This window comes from Hypanus sabinus, chromosome 19 (genome assembly GCF_030144855.1).
Source record: "Hypanus sabinus isolate sHypSab1 chromosome 19, sHypSab1.hap1, whole genome shotgun sequence".
Lineage (NCBI taxonomy): Eukaryota > Metazoa > Chordata > Chondrichthyes > Myliobatiformes > Dasyatidae > Hypanus > Hypanus sabinus.
Genome location: NC_082724.1, coordinates 28,176,758 through 28,202,751, shown reverse-complemented (window position 1 = coordinate 28,202,751; position 25,994 = coordinate 28,176,758). Strand labels below are relative to the sequence as shown.

At 40.1% G+C, this 25,994-nt stretch overlaps 1 protein-coding gene across 3 annotated transcripts in view; it reads left to right on the top strand.

Moving 5' to 3' along the window:
• Positions 1 to 25,994, top strand: part of cadpsa (Ca2+-dependent activator protein for secretion a) — a 465,102-nt gene that overhangs the window by 390,764 nt on the left and 48,344 nt on the right. For all 3 annotated transcript variants that reach the window (XM_059944256.1, XM_059944255.1, XM_059944254.1), the window contains 3 exons: positions 1,124 to 1,207; positions 2,151 to 2,183; positions 24,201 to 24,308. In XM_059944256.1, the coding sequence (XP_059800239.1) occupies positions 1,124 to 1,207; positions 2,151 to 2,183; positions 24,201 to 24,308 (225 nt within the window). The remainder of the gene's footprint in view (positions 1 to 1,123; positions 1,208 to 2,150; positions 2,184 to 24,200; positions 24,309 to 25,994) is intronic.

Here is a 25,994-nt window from a genome sequence, read left to right as displayed (position 1 = left end):
GGAAATTATAATAGAGACGTACAAATCCGGGGAAGGGTACAAGACCACCTCAAAGGTACTGAACATACCTTGGAACTCAGTGCAGTCCATCATGAAAACATGGAAACAATATGAAACCACAGCCACACTACTTAGGTCAGTCTGGCTCTCTAAACTTGGTCACTGGACAAAAATGACACTTGTAAGAGAAGCTACTGTGATGCCAACGCTCACTCTGAGCTGCAGAGGTCAGTGGCTGCAACCGGAGACAAAGTTCATGTCTCCACTATCTCTAAAACCTTGCACTAAAAGGGTGTTTATGAAAGAGTGACAAGGAAGAAGCCTTTGCTAAAAAAAAAGGCATATCCTCGCCCTTCAAGATTTTGCAAAGCATCATTTAGAAGATGCTATAAAGATTTGGAAAAAGGTCTTGTGGTTGGAACTTTTTGGCCTTAACACTAAGCAGTACCTGTGGCATAAATCTAGTATTGCACATCAGCCAAGTAACACCATCCCTATTCCAAAGTATGCTGGAGGTACATCATGCTTTGGAGATGCTTTTCAGCAGAAGGGATAGAAATCTGGTCAGGATCAATGGGAAGATGAATGCTGCTAAATACAGAGAGATCCTGGATAAAAACCTGAGTTTAAACTGGGGAGGAACATCATCTTTCAGCAGGACAACCCAAAGCACACAGCCAGAGCAACCATGGAGTGGGTTCAAATGAAGAAAATTGATGTCATTGAGTGGCCCAGATAGATTCCTGACCGTAACCCAATTAAACAGCTCTGCTGACCTTACAGCTTTTGAATTTTTTGTTTTTCATGCTTTACAAACCCAGTTTTTGGGGCTCTCAAAAAAGGAGCATGTGATTCATAAATAAAAATTCTCAGTTAAATTGAGCAAAATTCCCAGTTGTAATGCTCATTTATGTGAACAACGGGTTGGAAGCTGAATACTTTTAAAAGGCACTGCAGGTCCTTTTAGTTCATTTATTAGAATTAAGAATTATGGAATAAAACAGGTTAGATTCTTCAGGATGTACCTTTGTTAGCTTATGTTCATCCATTTCAGATTGGAAAGAACTGTTAAGGTTTTAGTATCAAGCAGCTCCATATGACTTTAACCATTCTTTTCCATTAGTTTGTTACTATTTTGGAAGGAGTACTGTCCAAACTATCCAGATACGATGAAGGGACCCTCTTCTCATCCTTTCTGTCATTCACTGTAAGAGAAGTTTTCATATTATTTTCTATGCTCAGAATAAGTTTTTGAAGATGAATGTACGTAGGTGTTCGGTTCATTTAAAAAAGTAACATGAAAATATTCAAAGCTTTTATTTAATTTTGCTGTTCAGGCATGGTGTGGTATGTACCTTTATATATGAACTGTGCTTCTTTACTAAATTATCTACCGGAAATGAATTATCTGCCACAAGAAAATAAATCTCAGGGCTGTATATGGTGAAATATGCTATATGTACTTTGATAATAAATTTTCTTTGAACTTTGAACTTATGATTTGTTTGGACCCAGTCCATGTGTTAATCATATTTTACAACCTGTCAACATGAATTCCTTCTCTAAGAACAAGTGGGCATCACGGTAGCATAGCCATTAGTGCGACACTGTTACACCTCAGGGCATTCCAGAGTTTGGGGTTCAATTCCAGCATCATCCTGTAAGGACTCTATACATCCTCCCCATGAAATGCGTGGGTTTCCCCAGGTTCTCTAGTTTCCTCCCACAGTCCAGATATATACCGGATTGGTTAATTGGTTATTGTAAATTGTCCCTTGATTTAGGTTTGGGTTAATCAGATTATCAGGGGTTGCTGGGGTAACATGGCTCAAAAGGCCAAAAGGGCCTTTTCTATGCTCTATCACTACATGAGTAAATGAACTTTACAGCACAAAAGAAAAGGTTAACTTCTGTCATTTGTATTAGTTTCCTCCTTTGCTAATGAGTAGGTGTATCATACATGCAAGACCAAAGCTAGCAAATCTTGATTTCTATTAATCTGAGATTCCACAATTGTCACTTTAAAAGGCACATTTAAAGGCATTGTGCCTTTATATACATTAAAAAATATATACATGGTAATATGATGCATCTATGGATTTACTTCAAGCATTATTTTTGTCATCTTTTTTTTCTATTTTACTTTAAAGGTGAAAGCAGCCTCCAAGTATGTGGATGTGCCTGTAAGTGTACCAAATAAGTCTTATTGACATTTCTGTTGAAGTGCAAATTAAGATTTCTGAAATAAGATGAAAGAAATCTCCTACATCATAAAAATAGTTAAACTTGGAATTTTTAGAGGGCACGTGAAATATCATGAAACTTTGTCTTTGAAATTGGTTCATATTAACATTTTATTAGAGAGTGACTGGAAATGAGCTCATACAAAGACAATTTGCCTTAGAAACATAGACATGTTCAATTCCAATCAAGTAATTGAAAAGAATTGAGCTAAACTTCTGTGGTGCATTTACTAATCATACATTTGAGATAAAGATTTGCTCTGGCCTCCATTTTAGAGATTTGGTTTAATAGAGGCCATAAAAGTTATGAAAAGGTGGAAGTACTTGTGTTTCTATATGTAAAGGAATCCTAAACAGGACCTCATTAATAAATTAAGGCAATTATAAAATCCATCATGAAATACATGAGCTTCTTTACCCAGGGAGTTGTTGAAGTTGGAACTGTGCTATTAAGACAAGTTGAGCCTTTCAGGGGAAGTTCTATCACTTTCAAGTCAGGAAAAATATACATGTTGAGTAAGGATTCAGTTTTATATCCAAGCAGTCCTCTAGTGTATGCTGCACAAAAAATTACTGAGACTTATCCCACTTTCTGGCCTTCGGTCTAGAGCCTTGTAAGTTATGATTCCTCAGACAACATTGATACCCAATGATCAATTCCTGGATTTTAAGTTAATGTTTTTTTTTGCCCTGTTCAGTCCTAGATTTAATTGTCTCTCTGGCAAAATTGTATTGAGTCATGAGGATAATCCTCACAGAAATTCATTTGTGATTCTTTAAAGGATACCAAAAGGCCATTCTCTGCTAAATCTGTATATTCTCAGTAGATGGTGGTGACTATAGTTGTGCTTATACTTACACTAGAACTTCCCAACTGGTCAACTACTTTAATCATTTATTAAAATAAAATCCACAAGACTGGACCCTGTGGCAAATAGGTTTGGGTACCAGTTTAATTCCAATATGCATATAATTTGTAATATGTATAGTCTTGGTCCCCATACCAGCAAGAGGCATTAGCCAGCAATGGATAAAAAGCTGACAATAACTATCACCAGTATTACCATACTGAAGCATCCTTTTGTATTCCTACACAACGAAACAATCAGTAGCAGTGAAACAAATCCTCATCTCTCTGTCACTATGTGTATTATTATTGTTCAAAGGCTTCGTGCACTGTTTACAGGTTTGTTGCTGATTTATACCTATTGCTTATCACTGTTATTTCTATGCCCTTATGGAGCCCCTTAAAGTTGAATGGAAAGCTGTAGCAGGCATCAAAGCTATTTGCCTTGATTTCACGGTGTCTGTGCAACCAAGTGGCTCTCTGGGTGTAGTAGTACTTGTTTCTTTTTAGAATGCATAATGAGAATGAGAAATAAAGTAGTTACTGTATAGTGCTTCTAAGTCAGCACATCCTGAATTATTTGATGGTAAATAAAGTGTTTTTGAATGGTGATCACCTTTGGAATGTAGGAAGCTCAAATGCCCATGCACAAGCTCCCACAAACAGTGCACATAGTAAATAATATGTAGAAAATGCATTGGCTGTGACTGAAGGATAACCATCAGCTAGGGCATTTGTGATAGCTCATGTACTTTAAAGAAGTAATACAATTGTATGAAGAAGACAGGGCAGCGTTCCCTCATTCCCTGGTAATACTCCCAACTCTTCCTTCACTACATTGACGACTGCATTGGTACCGGTTCATGCATGCATGCTGAAATTGTAAATTTCATCGACTTTGCCTCCAACTTTCACCCTGCCCTTAAATTCACTTGGTCCACTTCTGAAACCTCCCTCCTATTTCTCAATTTCTCTTGTCTCCATCTCTGGAGAGAAACTGTCTACCGCTATCTCTTATAAACCTTCCTAATCTCAGCTGTCTTAACGATACCTCTTCCCACCCTGTCTCCTGTAAAATTCTGTTCCCTTTTTTCAGATCCTTTGGCTCCACCACATCTGTTCCTAGGATGAGGCTTTCTTTTGGAGGACATCAGAGATGTCCTCTTTCTTTAAGGAATGGAGTTTCCCTTCCTGCACCACTGATGCTGCCCTCACTTGCATCTCCTCATTTCCCAAGCATCCGTGCTCACCCCATCTTCCCACCATCTTAACAGGGATAAAGTTCCTCTTGTCCTAACCTACCACCCCACAAGGCTCCACATCTAACACATAATTCTCCACAACTTCTGCTATCTTTAACAGGATCCTACCACCAAACACATCTTTACCTTCCCACCCGACTCTCCTCTTTCCACAGGGATCACTCTCTGCATGATTCCCTCGTCTCTTTCCATTATTTCTCCTTCCATTAATTTTTCCCTCCCTCTTCCATCTTCTATTCCCCACTCTGGTCTCTTATCTCTTCTTGTCTCCCTTTCTCCCATGGCTCACTTTCATCTCCTATCATATTCCTTCCTCTGCAGCCCTTTACCTTTCCCACACACCTACCACCCTCTAGATATCCTCTTTCCCCTCCCCCTACATTTTATTCTGGTATCTTCACCCTTCCTGAAGAAGGGTCTCGGCACAAAATGGTGACTGTTTATTCACTTCCATAGACGCTGCCTGACCTTTTGAGTTTCTCTGGCATTTTGTGTGTGTGGCATTCCCTCGGTGCTGCGTTTGGGTTGTAAACTTTTTTTTGAGCAATGTCTCCAGCATATGACCTCCTGACTCAGTGTTGAGTATGTTAATAACCCAGCTTCTGATTGGATGATCTGAAAGAGACTAGTTGAATGGCTGACATTCTATGCAAGCTGAGTTGTGGGTGTGAAGTGAAGTTTTGGAATAGTGCTAAGTGTTTGAGAATGCAGTGAAGAATACGTTAGAAACAAGTTCTGGATGACAGAAATTGGTGAAGTTCAGTGATCATATCCAAATGGGCAAGGCTGGCAAGATCAATGTCAGGTGGCCAGACTTATGGACCTCATTTCACCATACTTCCATCATTTGCATGCAATTAATTTCTTGCCAGCATCAAACCTCCCCTGCTCACTTCTGGTTATGTTGCAGCTGATGTAAGCACCTTTTACTAGATCCAGTCTATCCTGAAGATAGTATGTATTGCAGCCATTGTGTAGAAGTGGTTGTTAAAGCGAATACTTGGTTTCCTAGCTGAGAGTCAAGTGGGCTGGTTTGTCCTGTGCAGTATCAGATCTTAACTGTTTCTAAATCTGCACCCGTCCAGGCAGATCATTGGATCTCACAAAGCCACCTTTACACTCTCCTTTGAAATGTAGTTAGCATTGTTTGCTCAGTAAACTTTGAACAGTAATGTCAAAATCAGTGATCAATAGACTATGAGACACTGCACACTTTCCGTTCCACCCAGAATGGAACGTGATTCTTAAAGCATCATTTCTGGCAAGTAATCCAACTGTTTCCATGCACACATTCAGTAGTAGGTAACCCCCTTGCCATTGTAATATGATTTCTGTCACCTTTTAAGATTAGAAATATGTCTGGAAAATTCTAGGAAGGGAATTCTTATTGATGCACAGACTCAGCTTGTTCCCCATTTAGACACAAGTAGGGCAATTTTTCCTGAAGAGTCTAAATGGTGATAACCTCCTGCCAGGAGCTTTTCCCCTCCCCTTCAGTCTTCCATCAACATGACATTGAATGGGATTACCATACGGAGTGATTCACATTGGCAAGCTGAAAGGCAGGATTCTCAACGCTGCGGAAGAACAGAGGGATCTTGTGGTCTACATCCACAGGTCCCACAAAGTTGCCATGCATGTTGATAAAATGGTTAAGAAGGTGTGTGATGCATCAGCCTTCATTACTTGGGGGATTAAGTTCAAGAGCCGTGAGGTAATGGTGCAGATCTATAAAACTAGTTAGTATTTAGTTGAAATACGGTGTCATTTCTGGTTTCCACATTATAGGAAGGATGTGGATGCTTTAGAGAGGGTTTCAAATGTACATTTAATGTCAGAGAAGTGTATACAATATACATCCTGAAATGCTTTTTCTTCTCAACCATCCACGAAAACGGAGGAGTGCCCCAAAGAATGAATGACAGTTAAATGTTAGCACCCCAAAGCCCCCCCCCCCAGCTCCCCCCTCCCATTCGTAAGCAGCAGTGTGCAGAGGAGATTTACCAGGACGCTTTCTAGATTTGCAGAGCACATCTTATAAGGATAGGTTGAGCAAGCTAGAGCTTTTCTCTTTGGAGCGAAAGAAACTGAGAGATGCCTTAATAGAGGAGTACAAGTGGTTAAGAGGTATAAATCAAGAGACTTTTTTCCCAAGGCAGATATGAGGGTGCATAATTTTTAAATGATTGTAGAAAAGTATAGGCTAGATATCGGAGGTAGGTTGTTTACTCTGAGAATAATAGGTATGTGGGACATAGTGCCACGTGGTAGAGGCAGATACATTGGGGACATTTAAGAGACTCCTAGATAGGCACATGAATGAATGAAGAATGAAAGTTATGTGGGAGGGAAGGGTTAGATTGATCTTAGAGTAGGTTAAAAGGTTAGCACAGCATCATGGGCTGAAGAGCCTGTAGTGTGCTGTAATGTTCTACATCTCTATGAATGGGTGCATGGGAACAGCTAAATTGTGTGTCGGAAATTGTCCGTCAACATATGCTGCACCAATTCATGAACACTTCAACTTGAAATAACTGAAGAAAACATAGCAAAACTTTAGTATTACTGGCAGAATCAATTCAACTTCCTCTAAGGATTGGTTGATCCCTTTAAACTGGACCATGGGGATGGCCATTGGATTTTGCACCTCTTGTGTTTAATAGAAGTGCTGATTGGAGCATTGAGATCTAAAAAGGCCATGCTGGCATGGAAACTATGTTGGATAATGGTTACTCTCATTCCTTCCACCTTTGAATTACCCCGGTTTCCAAGGTGTGTTATTTTCAGTAACATGATGTCTTCTGCAAAATGCACCATAAAGGACATGTACACCATGGACACCTGTTTGGAATTCAGATAGCACCCATTTCATCCACAGAGCAGCCACAAGTAATCAGAATTTCACACCACATGCTATATTTTTCAGTTGACGCATTGTTATTTTGCTCTCATTGTTATTTTGCAAATACCTCTGCCCGAGTTCTTAGGTCCAAATGTTTTTATCTGGTTGTTATCGCTTGTTCACTCATTCGTTATGTGCCGTGTTGTATAAAGTGGGCGATTGTGGTCCTTCCACGACCATGGCAAATTGGCAAATTACAGATGTGGCTTACCATTGCCGCCTTCTGGGCAGTGTCTTTACAAGACAGGTGACCCTAGCCGTTATCAATACTCTTCAGAAATTCCTGGTGTCATTGATCGCATAACTTGTGATACACGCCAGCTGCTTATATGACCATCCACCACCTGTTCCCACAGCTTCACATGACCCAGATCTGATGGCTAAGCTGTTATTGCACCTTTCCCAAGGATGACCTGTAGGCTAACGTAGGGAAGAACTGCTTTATACCTCCTTTGGTAGAGACATATCTCAACCCCACAACCCATAGGCTTGTTGTTATAGGCTTTATATTGAAATACATCAATCTGCCCCTTCCTAAAGGCTGATCACAAGCACTCTGAAAACCATACTGCTGTGTTAACTAACTGCGATTTCTGGAAACTGACAATCAAATATTCTGGAGAATAGCTACCCTATGGTCTTAAGTGTATCTTATTAGAAAAACCAATTCACAGCAAAGGCATGTTTCAGGTGTAAACAGTTGACATATGAATATCAGCATCTTTAAACAATCACGTACATAAGCCTGATAATGAGCTGAGGTGGTTATTTTGTATTAAAATGTTGTAAATCTATGGGTGGTTTTGAAGATGACATATTCTACCTAAGGGGAAAAAAAAAGGTGAGAGCTGATTATCTTTTCCTGTTCAAGTTTGTGTCTGAACCCTCTATGGTCAGATACACAGGAAAATTAAAGTTTAGAATTCTGTCATACTGAAGTGAATTATAAATACAAAGAATCCTATTAACCTTTGGAACACATTTCTATCTGTTTAATGAGGTGTGGGTTATACAGCTTAATGTGTACAAGCAGCTCAGATTCCAATCCTCTGCTCCCTATCACAATGCTTATGGGAGCCCATTGCCCATTGATTTTAATTAGGTGACTGTAGATACTGTTATTAAACCTAACCCAGTATGACTCTTGTCATTGGCAAACTGATAATTGACATTCAAATACAAAAACTCAGTACTGATCACAGAGGTCTACATTTAAAATTGTGCATTGTAAAAGCTATTGTTTTTGAAAATAAAATCATTTTAACTTGTTTTAAGAGCAAACACGAGGAAATCTGCAGATGCTGGAAATTCAAACAATACACACAAAATGCTGGTGGAACACAGCAGGCCAGGCAGCATCTATAAGGAGAAACAATGTCGACGTTTTGGGCGGAGACCTTTCGTCAGGACTAACTGAAAGGAAAGATAGTAAGAGATTTGAAAGCACTTCCCCCTCCCCCCCCCACTACTTTCAAATCTCTTACTATCTTTCCTTTCAGTTAATCCTGACGAAGGGTCTCGGCCCGAAACATCGACAGTGCTTCTCCTTATGGATGCTGCCTGGCCTGCTGTGTTCCACCAGCATTTTGTGTGTGTTGTTTTAACTTGTTTTAACCTCTTTTACTCTCAACTGAAGTGTCCTGCACAAAGATCTTGCATAGGCAAGCTCAGATTTCCTGTAACTCGAACTGTGGCCAGAGAACTCAAGATATGTTCTACAAAGCCATGCTCTTCAGCAAATGGCCCAAAAGATCCAATATCTCCATCAGCATCAGGTCTGATTATCTGAAGGTGGTGGGGATCTGATTATTTAGACAGCACAATACAGGCCCTTTGGCCCACAAAGTTGTGCCAAACATGTCCCTACCTTAGAAATTACTAGGCTTACCTATAGCCCTCTATTTTTCTAAGCTCCATGTACCTATCCAAAAGTCTCTTAAAAGACCCTATCGTATCTGCCTCCACCACAGTTATTGGCAGCCCATTCCACGCACTCACCACTCTCTGCGTAAAAAAACTTAACCCTGACATCTCCCCTGTACCTCCTCCCAAGCACCTTAAACCTGTGCCCTCTTGTGGCAACCATTTCAGCCCTGGGAAAAAGCCTCTGACTTCCCACATGATCAATGCCTCTCATCATCTTATACACCTCTATCAGGTCACTTCTCATCCTCCGTCGCTCAAGGAGAAAAGGTCAAGTTCACTCAACCTATTCTCATAAGGCATGCTCCCCAATCCAGGCAGTATCCTTGTAGATCTCCTCTGCTCCCTTTCTATGGTTTACACGTCTTTCCTGTAGTGAGGCAACCAGAACTGAGCACAGTACTCCAAGTGCGGTCTTACCAGGGTCCTATATAGCCACAGCATTACCTCTCAGCTCCTAAATTCAATTCCACGATTGATGAAGGCCAATACACCATATGCCTTCTTAACCACAGGGTCAACCTGTGCAGCTGCTTTGACCGTCCTATGGACTCGGACCCCAAGATCCCTCTGATCCTCCACACTACCTGGGTGACAAAGGACGTTGGAGTCTGGGCCTCTACTCCAAGCTCGAAGGCCAACAAAGTGGACATGGGTTCCTGATGGAAACTGTTAAAGTCGCCAAACTGTGCAACGCCTTCTGCACCCCTGTAGGTGGAGTACAGCTGCAGCCCACCTGGTCATGACTAGACAGCTCAACCCGCTTCTGCATCAACTTTCTCTTCATGTCAGTCCATTGCAGTCAGATCCACTGATGTAAGCGTTCTCTGACTGCTGCCTCCTTCGAGCCTCCTTTCACCCATAGGAGGACTGGAAGGCAGGTAGGGGCCATGGAAGCTGAGTGAAAAGCTGCTGACCCCTGAGAACATTGGGGGCTAGAGATGGAGTACACAGTTTGGAGAATCATGAAACCCCTGTTTGACTCCCCTGTTCACTGGTGGGAAGCACTCAAAGAGCACATTAAAAGGTTCTTCATCTACAAAAGGGTTTAGAAAGCAAGGCAAAGTCAGAGGGAACTGCGCAAACTCCAGACAAAGTTGCAGCAAGTTCTCCTGCTGTCAGGAGGGGTGGATGTAAGGTAGGAGTTTACAAGAGACGAAGGGACAGGGCTGACAAGCCCAACTCTTCGCTATCAAATCCTGTAAGACCATCTTCCCATCCAGCGTTTGCATGGTGGAACAGGATGAAATGTGCTGACATTCCAAAAGGGATCCACTGTCTTAAGGAAGAGGACAGTTAAGTAGCATCCTCACAGATGAACATATCAAAGGTTTGCAGATTCCTTTTGCCAGTCTGCACACCAGAAAGGTCACAGACCGCACAGCCTCCCAGAACTTCCTATCCTCTATCACAGTAAATAGGAGAGCCTGACCAACCACTGACTCTGGAGGAACTGAGTGGCTCCATCCATTACTTTGATTCAAATAAAACTCTTGGAAGTGCCAGCATACCGGCTGAGTTGTACTCTGCTCAGTGGGACTGGATGGGACCAGGCCTGCTGGGAGCATGCAATGCTATTCTTCTAGCTGGCAGCATGTCAGACTTCATTACCCGCATCTAAAAGCGGAAGGGGAAGAGTGATGACATCAGGAATTGGAGACTCATTTCACTGTTGAATTTAGATTTCAAGATCCTGTCCAACGCCATCTTCAACAGGGTCAAACCTTTTCTGGGACAGGTGACTATTTGGACCTGTACCTGGCATGAAGATCTTTGACAACCTCACACTGCTCAGAGATACCGTCGCCTACAAGCAGGGCAGGGGGCTGGATGCCTGTCTGGTCTGCTTGGACCAGGGGAAAGCTTTTGACAGGATGTCACACACATGATTAAAGGACATAATCTCCAAAATGGACCAAGGGGAGAGAATCAGGATTTAGATCCAGCTGCTCTTTTCAGGAGTACATGCTGAGGGAAGCAATGAAGCATTGTGTAGCCACTGCAAGGTTTGGTAAGGAAAGGCCATGGTGTAGGATTCTTTCTCTACTGGACAGGGAGAGGCCAGGTTGGATGAGGAAGCCGTTCATTAATTGTAGTAGTGTAGCACCCCAGGGGGCCTCATGAATGGTAACAGTGCTGTTGTTTTAGACCATCAGATATAGGAGCAGAATTAGAACCATTTGGCCCATCGAGTCTGCTCCGCCATTCAATCATGGCTGACCCTTTTATCCCCTTCTCAGCCCCAATCCCCAGCCTTCTTCCCGTAACCTTTGATGTCATGTCCAATCAAGGACCTTTCAATCTCTGCCTTAAATACACCTAATGACCTGGCCTCCACAGCTGCATGTGGCAACAAATTCCACAAATTCACCACCTTTTGGCTAAAGAAGTTTCTCCGCAGCTCCGTTTTGCAAGGGCACCCTTCTATCCTGAGGCTGTGCCCTCTTGTCCTAGACTCTCCCACCATGGGAAACATACTTTCCTCATCTACTTGTCTACGCCTTTCAATATTTGAAAGATTTTGTTGAGATTCCCCCTCATCCTTCTAAATTCCAGCAAGTACAACCCAGAGCCATCAAGTGTTCCTCGTATGCTAACCCTTTCATTCCCATGGTTCTCTGAACCCTCTCCAATGCCAACACATCTTTTCTAAGATGAAAGGCCCAAAACTGTTCACAATACTCATGTTGAGGCCTCACCAGTGCCTAATAAAGCCTCAGCATCACACCCCTGCTCTTGTATTCTAGACCTCATGAAATGAATGCTAATGTTGCATTTGCCTTCCTCACCACCGACTCTACCTGCAAGTTAACCTTTAAGGTGTTCTGCACAAGGACTCCCAAGTCCCTTTACATCTCAGATTTTTGGATTTTCTCCCTGTTTAGAAAATACTCTGGACATTTATTTCTACTACCAAAGTGCATGACCATTTATTTTCCAAAATTTTATTTAATTTGCCACTTTCTTACCCATTCCCCTAATCTGTCCAAGTCCTTCTGCATCCTACCTGATTCCTCAACACTACCTGCCCCTCCACAAATCTTTGTATCATCTGTAAACATGGCAACAAAGCCATTTATTTCATTATCTAAATCATTGATATACAGCATTAAAAAAAGCAGTCCCAGCGCTGAACCCTACGGAACACTACTAGACACCGGTAGCCAACCAAAAAAGGATCCTTTTGTTCCCACTGCCTCCTACCAATCAGCCAATGCTCTAACCATGCCAGTAATTTTCCTGTACCATGAGCTCTTTGGTAAGCAGCCTTTTCAAAGGCCTTCTGAAAGTCCAAATATACAACTTCCACAACACCCCCTGTATCTATCCAACTTGTAATCTCCTCAAAGAATTCTAACAGGTTCATCAGCCAAGATTTTCCCTTAAGGAAACCATGCTGAGTTTGTCCTATCTTGTCCTGTGTCACCAAGTACTCCATAAACTGATCCTTAACAATTGACTCCAACATCTTTCTAATCACTGAGGTCAGGTTAACTGGTCTATAATTTCCTTTCTGCTGCTAATTCCTCTTTTCTTAAAGAGTGAAGTGACATTTGCAATTTTCCAGTCCTCTGGCACCATGCCAGAGTCCAAAGATTTATGAAAGATCATTACTAATTTCTCCACAATCTCTACCACTACTTCGGTAGAGATAACTTATGTACCCATAGGTCTTTCAGCTTTTTGAGCACCTTCTCCCTTGTAATAAAAACTACACTCACTTTTCTTCCCTCACACCCTTCAACATCTGGCACACTGTTAGTGTCTTCCACGGTGAAGAATGATGCCAAATTCTCATTTAGTTCATCTGCCATCTCCTTGTTCCCCATTATTGTTTCTCTGGCCATATTTTCTAGTGGTTCTATATCTACTCTCATCTCGCTTTTTTTCCATACTTGAAAAAGCTTTTACTATCCACCTTTTATTGTTTGCTAGCTTACTTTTATATTTCATCTCTTCCCTCCTCATGACTCTTTTAGTTGCTGTTGTATGCCCTCTTGTCACTTTTACATTAACTCTGATTTTCCTGGTCAGCCACAGTTGTACTATTTTGCCATTTGAGTATTTAATTGTTTTTAGAATACATCTATCCTGCACCTTCCTCATTTTTCCGAGAAACTCATGTCATTGCTGCTCTGTTGTCATCCTGCCAGCATCTCCTTCCAATTTAATTTGGCCATCTCCTCTCTCATACCACTGTAATTTCCTTTACTCCACTGAAATTCTTCGAAGTCAGACTTCACTTCCTCCCTATCAAATTTCAAGTTGAACTCAATCATATTACGATCACTGCCTCCTCAGGGTTATTTTACTTTAAGCTCCCTAATCGCCTCTGGTTCATTACAGAACACCCAATCCAGCATAGCCAATCCCCTAGTTGGCTAAACAACAAACTGCTCTAGAAAGCCACCTTGTAGGCATTCAACAAACCCACTCTCTTGAGATCCATTACCAACCTGATTTTCCCAATCAACCTGCATGTTGAAATTTCCCGTGACTATCATAACACTGCCCTTTTGACATGCCTTTTCTATTTCCTGTTGTAATTTGTGGTCCACCTCCCAGCTACTGTTTGGAGGCCTGTATATAACTGCCATCAGGGTCCTTTTACCCTTGTAGTTTCTTAACTCAACCCTCAAGGATTCCACATCTTTGGATCCTATCTTTCTACTGATTTGATGCCATTCTTTACCGGAAGAACCAAGCCAAACCGTCTGCCTACCTTCCTATCCCTCCATTACATCGTGTAACTTTGGGCAGTTAGCTCCCAACTATAACCATCCTTCAACCACAATTCAGTGTTGGCCACATCATAGCTGACTGTCTGTAATAGTGCAACAAGATCATCCATCTTATTTCATATACTCTATACATTGAGATACGTATAACACTTCAAGTACTGTATTTGCTACCCTTTCTGATTCTGCATTCCTAATGGCTGATACCACCCTGCTGTTTGCAATTTTGTCCTTTCTGACAGCCTGAGTCCGCACTATCTTTACTTTTCTACCATCCGCCCTATCTTGAATCCTTTCACTCTGGTTCCCCCCCCCCCCCCCCGGCCAAGTTAGTTTGAACCCTCCTCTGTAGCTCTGTCAAACTTGCCTGCAAGAATATTGCCCCCCCCCCTCAGGTTCAGGTGCAACCTGTCACTTTTGAACAAGTCATATCTCCCCCAAAAGAGATCCCAACGATCCAAGAACCTGAGCCCTGAGCCCTGAGCCCTGCCCCCTGTATCAGTTACTCAGCCACGTATCAATCTGCCAGATCATCTTGTTTCTACCTTCACTGGCGCATGGCACAGCAGCAATCCAGAAATTACTACCCTAGAGACCCTGCTTCTCAGCTTGCTGCCCAGCTCTGTAAATTCTCTTTTCAGGATCTCTTTGCTTTTCCTTCCTATGTCATTACTACCTATATGTACCAAGACATCTGGCTGTTCTCCCTCCCCCTCCAAAATGCTGTGAAAGCAATCCGAGACGTCCCAGACCCTGATACCTGAGAGGCAACATACCATTCGGTTTTTTATGCAATTTAGCATTACGTAACACATTATCTATGAAATCAAGAATGAAAAGGCATTGCATTGTTTTTTCTTGTAAATATTTTTATTATGAATAAAGTTTACTTTAGTTAAAAAATATAGAAGGTAGCACGACCCACACAAGTAATAACTCCATTCTATAAATTCAATGATTGTACTTGGAATAGTAAGATCAGCCATTTGGATTTGGAAACAGTTAACACTTGTGGCTTCGATTCTTTCCTGAGGTACCACTGCCTTTGCAGCAGATTCAGAGTAAAGAGAGGATTGAGAAAATTACTACCTCAAACCTGCAAGAAAATGATCAAATTGGGCACTAAATGCTAACCTTGTCTGTACACCCAGATTCTGAAAATGAATAAAGAAACTGAATTTCCCCATCAAAAATAGTAGCTCTCTCTGAAATATGATTAAAACTTTACTCAGTCATATTTAGATGGACTAAGAGGTATTGGCTAATATTTACACCCACTCCTATCCATTTTTGCTACCTACTCCTAAAACATCTTCCTGGAGTTTCTAGCTATCTCAGGAAAATGATATGGATCATGAGGAGTTTATTACCTATTTCTAATTTGGATAAGGAGTCTTCATCACCCCCACTCCTTGTCATTTATTAATAAGCTCTTTGAAATACACAGAGACAGTCTCCACTCCCACCACAAGATTATTGCTCTTGGCCAATTTAAGCCTTGAGGCTCTGGATTCCCAAACTTCCATGTAATAATATTGTTCTTCCACTGGTCAGATTCCAGGCCTTTAATCTCAACAGCATTCATTGATGCCCTGAATACAGCTTTTTTCTGTCTACTGCCACTTGTGCCGATAAACTGTCAGGACAGAGTTGGTGACATCTTAGCAGCAACTCAGAAGAGAATTGGAGTATTTTCTGTTTTGGATGTATCTCAGCCCACTCTAGCAATAGATGTGCTAGTAGGAGGAGGGAAAGATAAAACTGTTGATTTCTTGGGCCTGTAGCTGTGTGCTGAGCCTTTGATGTCAGGGTTCAATGGCTGCAGAAGACATGTTTCCTTATAAACATCTCAATGGAATGAAAATAAGGAGTAATTTTCCATGACATCAGTGGGCCTCAGATTCCCCATAATATTTTACTAGGAAAGATATAGTATTATTCATTTGTTGCACCAATGAGGCAAACAGTTCCTCCACCTGTGGTTCAGTGGGTCACACATTTGCTTCTCACTTGAAATATCTTTCAAAGTTGATATTCAGTCTTGGTACTGAAGGGATGCTGTATTGTCAAAGAAGTCACCTTTCAAACAGGGCACTATTTTAAAGATAAACAGATTTCTTATCTCCTCTGCTCTAGGTAATTTTTTCCGCTCTATCCAAAACACTAAGGAATGCAAATCACGGTCACACTTTTGCTTCCTCTGTACAAATTCGCTTCTTTGTTTTCAGTATCACAGTGCTAACTTCCCTTCCAAAGCACAGTGCTTAACTAGCTGCAAAGATACATATGGATGTCTGAAGGTTGCAAAAAATATTTTAAAATGCAATTCTTGTACTATAAAAAGAAATAACTGAAAACACTCAGCAAGTTGAGCAGGATCCATGGAAGTAGAAACAGAGTTAGCATTGCAAGACCAAGGAACTTAGTCTTCCCAGAGATGCTGCCTAACCTGCCAAGTATTTTCAAACATTTTCTTAGATCTTTAAGTTTTTTTCTTATCTCATTGGCATCTGCAGTCATGACACATGCAAGCCCAGTAACCCACACCTCCCCAGCTTGGAGCATCAGGCATCATAAAAACAGTGAGCAGAACTGTTTGCCTTTGTTTCATTTTCCCTGACATTTTTGCTCAGAAAAATGAGACAGTACCTGCGGGGAAAGGTCAGGATAATTCGCACCTACATAAATGTGTTGTGAGCTTGCAAACAAATAGAAAGAGTTGTTCAGACACCTCTTCCTGAAGATGCTACACCTCCAACATCACTGCAAATATTATTAGAAACATTCACCATATAACAAATATCATTGTGTTATTATCGTCATTTCAATCAGTATCTTTGGTATAAAAATCCCATCATTTTTAGGGATCATGAACACTTGGTCAACAGCTTTCGTGTTAGTAGAATAGCTGCCCTAAGGAACAATCTCCTGCTGAATCTTTTCCCCGAACAGACAGATTATCTTCTGGAAGTTGCTCACCATAGAAAACAATCAAAACCACTCAAATAGCCGGCTGTGAGCTTTTAGGCAGCAAGTGCTTAATAATAACAGTCAGGCTGCTTAACTTTGTAAAGGTGGCCACCTGGTAGAAAATGAAATATGAGGTCTGAGCAAATGTTCATCAAAAATGTATCATAGTGGTAAGCTGCCAATCCAGACAACATGGCAGCTGCCATACTTAAATTATGTTAATTAAATTTATCTGTAATATTTTTAATTATGAGTATGCCCCATTTTTCAAGTCCTTCTGGTCACTAAGCTCCTTTAGGGAAGGAAGTCCGTTGTCATTACCTGTTCTGTCTCCACTGCATGTGGTTAACCCATAACAATCCTTGCCAACATAGCAATTCTACCAAATTGGTGTGACAAATTTTCAAATTACACAGACAATCTGATACTGATCTAGTAATCAGGTCTACCCACGACAAGGACATAACCAGCTGAGTAAATTTTGCAAAAATTCAAATCAACTCATTTAGAGTTGTGTGCCATTGACAAGTCAAGCAATAGTTTCACAGAGTCTCACTTAAATCACTTGAGCATTTTAGAGAATTTCCCAGTATCTTCTATCACCATCCTTGGGTACACCAAAGGTAGTGGCTGTGTATCTATGCTAGAATACAATGGGAGGGAATGACTAGAGAACTTAACATTTCCTGTCCCTGAAATCTTCTGGCATCATCAAGTATTACCATGCATGTCCTGAAACATACAGTGTCTTTAACAAGGCAAAATGGCCAAAAAGCTGCTTCACAAGAACATGCTACCAAGCAAAAAAAATACACAACAAGCCGAGGAACAAGATGACCAATGTGTCAGTCAAAAAAGTAGGTTTTAAACATACTTTGAAAAAGAAATTTAATGAGTGTACTGTTTTAGATTAAGACCTTGGCAACTGGAGGCAAGGTCAACGATTCTGGATGGATTAAATTTAGTAGTGGTAATGATGGCAGAACTGATGGAGCATAATGATTTGAAGCTGTAGTGGAGATTCCAGATTTGGGAATACAAGGCCAAGAAGAGAATAGGAAACAAAAAATAGTAAGCCATGAACACTACCTCCCTATTTCTCTTTTGCACTATTGATTCATTTATTTTGTTGTAACTTATAGTAATTTTATTACATCTTGCACCGTACCGCTGCCATAAAACAATAAATTTCATGGCATACTGTATGTCAATCATAATAAACCTAATTCTGATTCTGAAATACAAAAAACTTTCAAATCAACTTAAGGTAAGGTTAGCAAGCTACATAATTGTCCATGCATCATCCCTGAAGAAGACAGAGTTTGTCATTGAAACATCAGTTATCATCGATACCTGTCCCCCGCTGGAAACCTGAGAAGAGAGTGGAATGTACTCTGCAGGTGGGGCTCAATACGCCAAATGCTCCAAAAATCCTGCTCGTCTCTGTTGAAGTTGTAAATCTTAGTGAACAGATACTTCATGTATAAATTTAGAGGCTTAGCTTCTGCATCCAGAAAAAGAAGAACGTTGCACAATTTGCTGTTTTTCACTGCATTGTTTTGAGATTTTTCAAAACAAATTGCACGACACGTGCCCGTGATAATTCTGATTCTGACACCCTTTTCTCAGATAGCTATATATGGTGGAGACACATTGAAGTGTGGTAAGTTCCATCATTGTAATGTTCTACCTTTTTTCCTCTTTTATACTATGTATTTTTTTATTTTTGTTACTTGTAGTACTTTTTATTTCTTGCACTGCAGTGCTGTCACAAAACAATAAATTTCACGACATGTCAGTAATATTGAACTTGAGTCTGCTTCTGATTCAGGGAACATTGTTTAACTGTTTTTGAATGCATAACATTTTTTGTCATCTATGGCCGTGTACAAGTCAGTGGTGGATTGGAGCCTGGACTCAAATGTTCGTACGTAGGCTCCAGCTGGACCTCTGATGCTGGGTTTGTGATATGTTGAACAGTTTGCCATTTGTTTCCACTTCACTTTGAAGCTTATAAGAAGCAAGGCATGGACTGATTAAAGCATCAATACAGTGACATGACAACAGAAATATGTTTGCAAAAAGAAATCAATAGTGAAACTCTCAAGGATAGTGCATTGGCAACACTTTGACTGCCTCACAGTCAGTATGATCTGACAGTCAACTTGATAACCCCCTCTCAGCAGGAACCACAGAACGTCTGGATTGTCCTGAAGTCTTAACTTTCAACAGACTCTTGGCTTCTTTACCAAAAAGGTTTAGAACTGGTTTGATGAGAATGACCAGAAGATTCAGAAACTAATTATCTGCAAATTCATGCTGATTTTGCTTGTAAAATTCCAGTAAACCTTTGAACAAAATGAGCAGCTCCACAGTCATCTGAAGGCAGACTCTGGTAGGAACAGACTGTATAGGAAAAAACAAAGGACATCTGGCAAGTTTATGACAAGCATGCCATGCACAAGTTCATCAGCGATGTCAAGACCATCTAAAGCTCAAACACATAAGTCTCAGGCAAGAAGAGACAGAAAGGAAAGAACCTGATGGAAAGAACAATTTGAAGATCTCCTCAACCATGCATCTCTTCTTGGCATGAATACCCTTGACAACCTGCCTAGTGCAGCCTTGCTACAACTCCTGACTAACAAGAAGTTGAAAAGACCATATTCCAGTTTTAAAAAATTCAATGTTTGTGGAGCAAATTATATCCTTGTCAAGATCTAAAATGTAATGGTGAGGCTTTATAGGTACTGGTCAGACCGCACTGGGAATAATGTGACTCGTTGGAGTTTAGAATAATGGCAGCAGGTATCTTATTGAAACCTATCAAATTTTGGAAAGCCTAGATGGAGAGGATGTTTCCCATAGTGGTGGAGTCTCGGAACGAAGGGCATAGTCTCAGAGTGCAAGGGCTGTCCCTTTGGAACCGAGAAAGGGAGGAATTTCTTTAGCCAGAGGGTGGTGAACCTCTGGAATTCAATGGCCTAGCCATTGGGTATATTTAAAGTGGAGGTTGATGGGTTCTTAATTAGTAAGGGTGTCAAAGATTTTAGGAGAAGGCAGGAGAATGGGGTTTAAAGGGATAATAAAGCCGTGATGAAATGGTGCAGCACACTCGATGGGCTGAATGGCTTGATTTTGCTCCTATATCTTGTGGTCTTATGGAAATGTAAACACGTATCCACAATCTCATCGCCAGTATCTAAGAAGAAGAGGAAAAGTTAGAGAATCTGAGAGAGACAATAATAATGCTTGCCTTCAAGAAAAGAGACAGGTCTGGCTGCAGTAACCAGAGTCTATCTGTTATTTGTATTGAAAAGGTCAACACCAGGCTCCCTTTTAACCTCCTCCCTGTGGCCAAAGAGTTGCTCTCCAAATCACAATCTGGACTCCATCCAAATAGAGGCACAATTCATGTGATCTCTCTATCTTAACCTGTGAGTTGAACTAACACATTCTTGTAATGTGACCTTCTGCCTATGACTCTGACAATCAGGAGCTAAGCAGTACTGTCCTCAAACATGGCTGCCTTCAGAAATTCCTACCCATTGTTGTTTATTTCATGATGGCATGTAAGCAATAATCTTAGCCAATAGATTCACAATAATAGCAATCCATTGCAAACTGATGTCGAGCATTTCTATACAAGAATACAGAATGTTTTAGGATACCTCAGTGGCAGAATGTTCCACCTTAAAGACTTGAGCTCAAAACATGTACACAAGTGCTATAGTGCAGTACTTAAGGGTGCTGCTCTTCAGCAGATTTTTATTTGAGTAATTAAAATGTATCCCCAATTGCTTCTAAATGGCATAAATGATCACATAGCACTAATTTAAAGATAAGTTAGGAGTTATGTGCAGTATTACAAATATTTAACCCTGAATGAATATTTCAATTGTGAGATTTTTGTCATTATCACTTGTTGTGGGAGCTTGTTTGTTTTTCATTTATATTAAAATAGTGCTACATTTCGAAAGTACTCCTTTAGCTGTAAAGCACTTTGAGACACAAAAGACACTATATGAATGCAGATCTTTCTATCAAGGATAATTTTCAGTATCCATATTATTCAATTATTTCTCTCTGTCTTACTTGGGGAAGGCTGCAAAGTAGAACTGTGAAGCATTGACACTAGCTTTGATTTCCACCTTACCTGCCCATGACATGGAAACCAAGGTTCTTGTAAGCTTCACAGTAGAATGATGGTGAATCCTGGAAGTTTCTCATTATTGCAACTACAAAGTTTGGTCCCACAAATGCTGGGTTTGAATTTTAAGATTTACACTGTGCATTTCAGATTTGAAACCCTTCAACCTTATTGAAAACGAAACAAGTATAAACTGGTGGTCAGTCCATGAACATTTTGCTCATGATTTGATTGCCAAGAGCTGGTTGGTCCATTGAGGTTAATCGCCATTCATTGTCTATTATTTGAATAGTTCTTCCCGATCATATGACCTGCCTCTTGATGCAGATTAATAGAGTCATACAGAATGGACACAGACCTTAATATTATTTATCCTCATTTGGTACAAAGCCTTCTATGCCTTGCCAGTTCAATTACTCATTGAAACATTTCTTAAACATTGTGAGGGAGTCCCTGCCTCCATCACCCACTCTGTCTGTTCTCCTCACAACTTTGTATAATTCTATCACGTCATCCCTCAGCCTTCTCCATTCATGGGAAAACAAATCTAGTCTGTCCAATCTGTCCTGTAATGGAAATTCTCCAATCTGGACAACATCTTGATGAAACACGTGTGCATTCTCTCCACTATGTTTGTATCATTCCAGCAGTGTGGAAACAGACATAATACTCCGAGTGGCCTAACAAACGTTTTATAATATGACATCCCTGCTCATATTGCTGATGAAGGCAAGCATCCCATGTGCCTTAGACACCACTCTACTTCTGCATCTACGTTCAGGGATCTATGGACTTTTATCCCAAGTTCCCTGCATTCATCAATACTTCCAAGGTCCCTGCCATTTAATGTGCATTTCCAACCCTTATCTGATCTTCCAAACTTTACCCTTATCAAATTAACTGCATCTGCCATTGCTCTGCCCAATTTTCTAACTGATCAACATCACGTGGTAGCCCAAAGACAATCCTCTCTAAAATGCCTTTTTTTGTTTAATTCATTTGAAGGAATGGAAGTTTTATTGACAAGACCAGCATTTATTGTTCATGCTTCTTCTCCTTGAGAAGATGGGTAATGAGCCATCTCCTTGAAATGTTGCCATCCTTCTATGAAGATATTCACATGTTAACAATGACAAGCAGTGATAGATTGCTAAGTCAAGATGGTATTGATTTGGAGGAGATTGCACTGCTGCCCTTGGCTTTCAATAGTTGGCAGCTGCTGACAAAAGAGTCTTACAAAATTATTGTGTTGAATTCTAGTATTTACAGACTGTAATACAATGTACCAACAGTGTGAAGTATAGTGGTGGTCAGGCTGTCAAAATGGGTTGTTTGTTCCAGTTGGTGTCAAGTTTATCTCACTGCTGGAGCTGGACACATTCAAGAAAGTAAGGAGTGCTCTATTAGAGTCCTGAAGTGTCTTATAGATGGTAGAAATGCTTTTGATAGTCAGGAGGTAAATCATTCATCACAGGACACCAAACTCTGACCCACTGATATTGCCACTGATTTTGTCTTTTTAAAGGCACTGTTTATAAAGTTTCTGTTTGAAACAGCTCCAGGATGTTGATGATGGAGATCAGTTAATTATACTATTACACATCAAGGTGTAATCATTAGAGCCCCTCTTGTTGATTGTCATTATCTGGCACTTCTGTGCTATAAATATTACTATTTTTATTGATTGGTCTGATTGTTAATTAGCTGTTGTAGTATGAAGACATGAATTGGTTCATTATCCAACTATATGCAAATACAATTAAACAGCTTTGGTCTTGCTATGAAGGAAAAGTTATTGAAGATGTAACTGAAGATAGTTAAAGCTGGCCAGGGCCTTAGGCACTGCCCTGATAAAACTTTTATGTCAATCTCCTAGAGTTGAAATGATTGTAGGAAAATACAAGTATAGTGTGAAATATAACTTCAGCCAAAGAAGGGGGGGCAGGGTTGCTTCCCATTGAATTCACATTTACCGGGTCTCCTTGCTGTCACATTTAATCAAGTGCTGCCATTGGTATCTCAGTTTTTGGTCCACTTATTTATTTTGCATCAATGCTGAAATAGACTCTGAAACCAGGAAACCCAAGTGCACTCCAAACGTAGAATTGCAGAGCTGGTATAGGTCACCAAGTTGGTAACACCAAGGCTACCTGTGGTTTTATGGTTGTTTAAGTAGACCATTGTCTTGACAGTTAGCCAAATTGGCTTTCTCCTGTTTTGATGGATATGATTTACCTGGTTCTGTGCTAATCAGACTTGGATGGAAGCCATAATAATTATTGTATACCCAGCTCCTTCTTGATATCACAAAAAGTGAATTGACTTGTCCGAAGGCTGGCTTTTAAAATGCTTAGAGATCTATTTGGCACTTCTATCCAAGGAGTTTGTGGCTTTAGTCTTTAGCACTCACATAGTTGTCTTGACTGTTGTTGAGGAGTCAGATGTTCACAGACTCTCATTCCTCACACCACCCTCACCTCCACTAGATTTTTATTTCTCCCACACCATTCATAATCAGACGTAGCAAGACAGTAGAGTTTGGGGTTTAAGATTGCCCTGCTTTATTTATAGTACACTGCTATTCAGCATGCAGGCTGACCTGCTATATTGGCATTTCAGCTTGGTCTATGGTTACTTTTCGTCTTGCTATTACTGATTTCATTGAACTTCATTTAGTCCCCTAGCTGGATGATAATGTAGACCAAGAGATATACCTTACGGTGATCCAAAACATAACAGAATGTGGATTAAGACTATTTAGACTATAAACCACTGGGAATATGTCATTTACAATTGTGTTCACTTTATATTAAAAGGTGCAAAAACAAGGGAAATAGACATGAAAGGTATATATACATACAAAAAATAAATTAGGTAACATGTTAAAAGATTTTTTTGTAATTTAGAAATAATTATAGAATTCTGATTTCTTTGAGATTATATAGCTCAATAAAGCTTTGTGTCAATTTATGTAATTATAGCATTAAAAAGGCTTTGCTTTAGCAATATGCCAATTAGCATCAGAATCCTCATTCACATTTCAATAAGCTGCATACAGTTCAGCTGGTATTGCTTTTAGAATTCATTCATGGGTTTTACACTTAATAATACAAAAAAATTGTCAGTCATCTCATGTGACTTTATATTTCTCTTTTTCTTACCAGAAACCTGGAATGGATTTGGCAGATGCTTACGTGACCTTTGTGCGCCAGAGTCAGGATATCCTGCGTGATAAGGTCAATGAGGAGATGTATATAGAAAGGTTATTTGATGTAAGTAAATGCCTTCTCCTCCTTGCTGGTCAGGGAGGAGATTATCCAAAATGTGACAATACGAAAGAAAGAGGGATAAGTCACATTTTGAGAGAAATTCAGTGGCTGTTCAGACCTTCTCTGTTCCTCTGACTCAGGCTCCTCTCTGCCTCTCTCTGTTCTGACTCTGCACTGTAGTCTACCATATATGTTGCATCAGCTCCTGGTCTGTCTGCATGTGACTTCTGTCACAGTGCTTTCTAATGAGCAACGTTTGTAAGAGATGGAACAGTATTCTTCACAATCCATGCAGATTCAGAAAAAAAAAGCCGCTACTTTTATCCTCTCTGAAGCTTAGGTATATGTCTCTGTTCTTCTATAGGATACAGTAGTCAAATGGAACAGGAACTAAATATTCTCATGAGTCCTCATTGTAGAAACCGTCATGTAGTCAATGTCAAAAATATATTTTATTTACATTTAGAATATATAAACTGTGGCTAATGTTACTGTGAACTACTTGCAACAACATTTATTAATAAGATTAATTCTATTCATGTATTTAGCTAGAATAGGTATGGAGTGTTTAGAATTTTTGTCCATTGTACTGTTTAGTGCAGCGATGCTTTCTTTAATTTTATATTTGCAATATGTACCTAGATTTAGTTTTTTTCTAATTATTTTATAACCCTTTTTTTAATGCTACACTTTTTAGAGCTGGTATATTTGGTGAGGTTTTAGCAAAGTGTAGATTTAAAGCAAATCATTTCCTAAGAGGGCTTTCCATAAAGCATTGTGTAATATTTTTGAATAGTCTACAAAAATGTCTACATTATTTCAGTTTCGTCTCAAGTGGGTATTGTTGTGGAGAAATATTTCATTGAGGGTTTTGTATTATAGTGATCATCATCCTGTTATCTTGCTCATGCTTTCATAAGAATCTGTCAAATGTCTTGTTTCTGTTGCCAGAGTTCCTTCCTTTCCTTTGTTCTTTTCTAATCGCTTTCCATCTCTTCCCTTTCATCCATTTTCTGATAATTAAAATGAAACTTATCTCTCACATCCAGTGTTTTGTCACATTATATCAGGTGGCACGATTTTTAGTCAAATAATCTTGCTGTGTACATCTACTATCATGGCCCACATCTACAAGATTGTTTCATACATGCATAAAGCACATTAGGAGCTTTCAATGCTCTATGCATGATTACCTAATAGTGAACTTAAAGGTTATAAGGAATGGGAGAATATCATCCACTTGTAGACGTTGAAGACATGATCAAACCAACCAATCGACTCAGTCTTATGACCACTGGAGTATGTTAATTGCCAGTTATGGTACTGAGTTAAACTGACAGCTAAAATGTTCAATAATGAGTCTATTGTTATATTGGTGGATTATGTCTAATGTCTAGAGAGTATGTCATTTTCTTCAGTTATGTTGCAATAAACTTCCTGAATGCATCTTTTTAAATTTTTACTTTATACTGTCCATTCCCTGCACCCTGTTAAGACCCTACCATTGGCAATTAGCAGACAGCTGGATGATCTTCTGTCACATTTTTATCCATCACTTCCAATACCAGCACAGCAACATTTCTGTCTGACAAAGGATAAGCTTCTGCAGGGCAGGGCTGGTCCTTATCAGCTTATGATCCTACAGAGAGATAATGATGTGTATGAGAAAAGGTAAAACTCAAAGAAAGA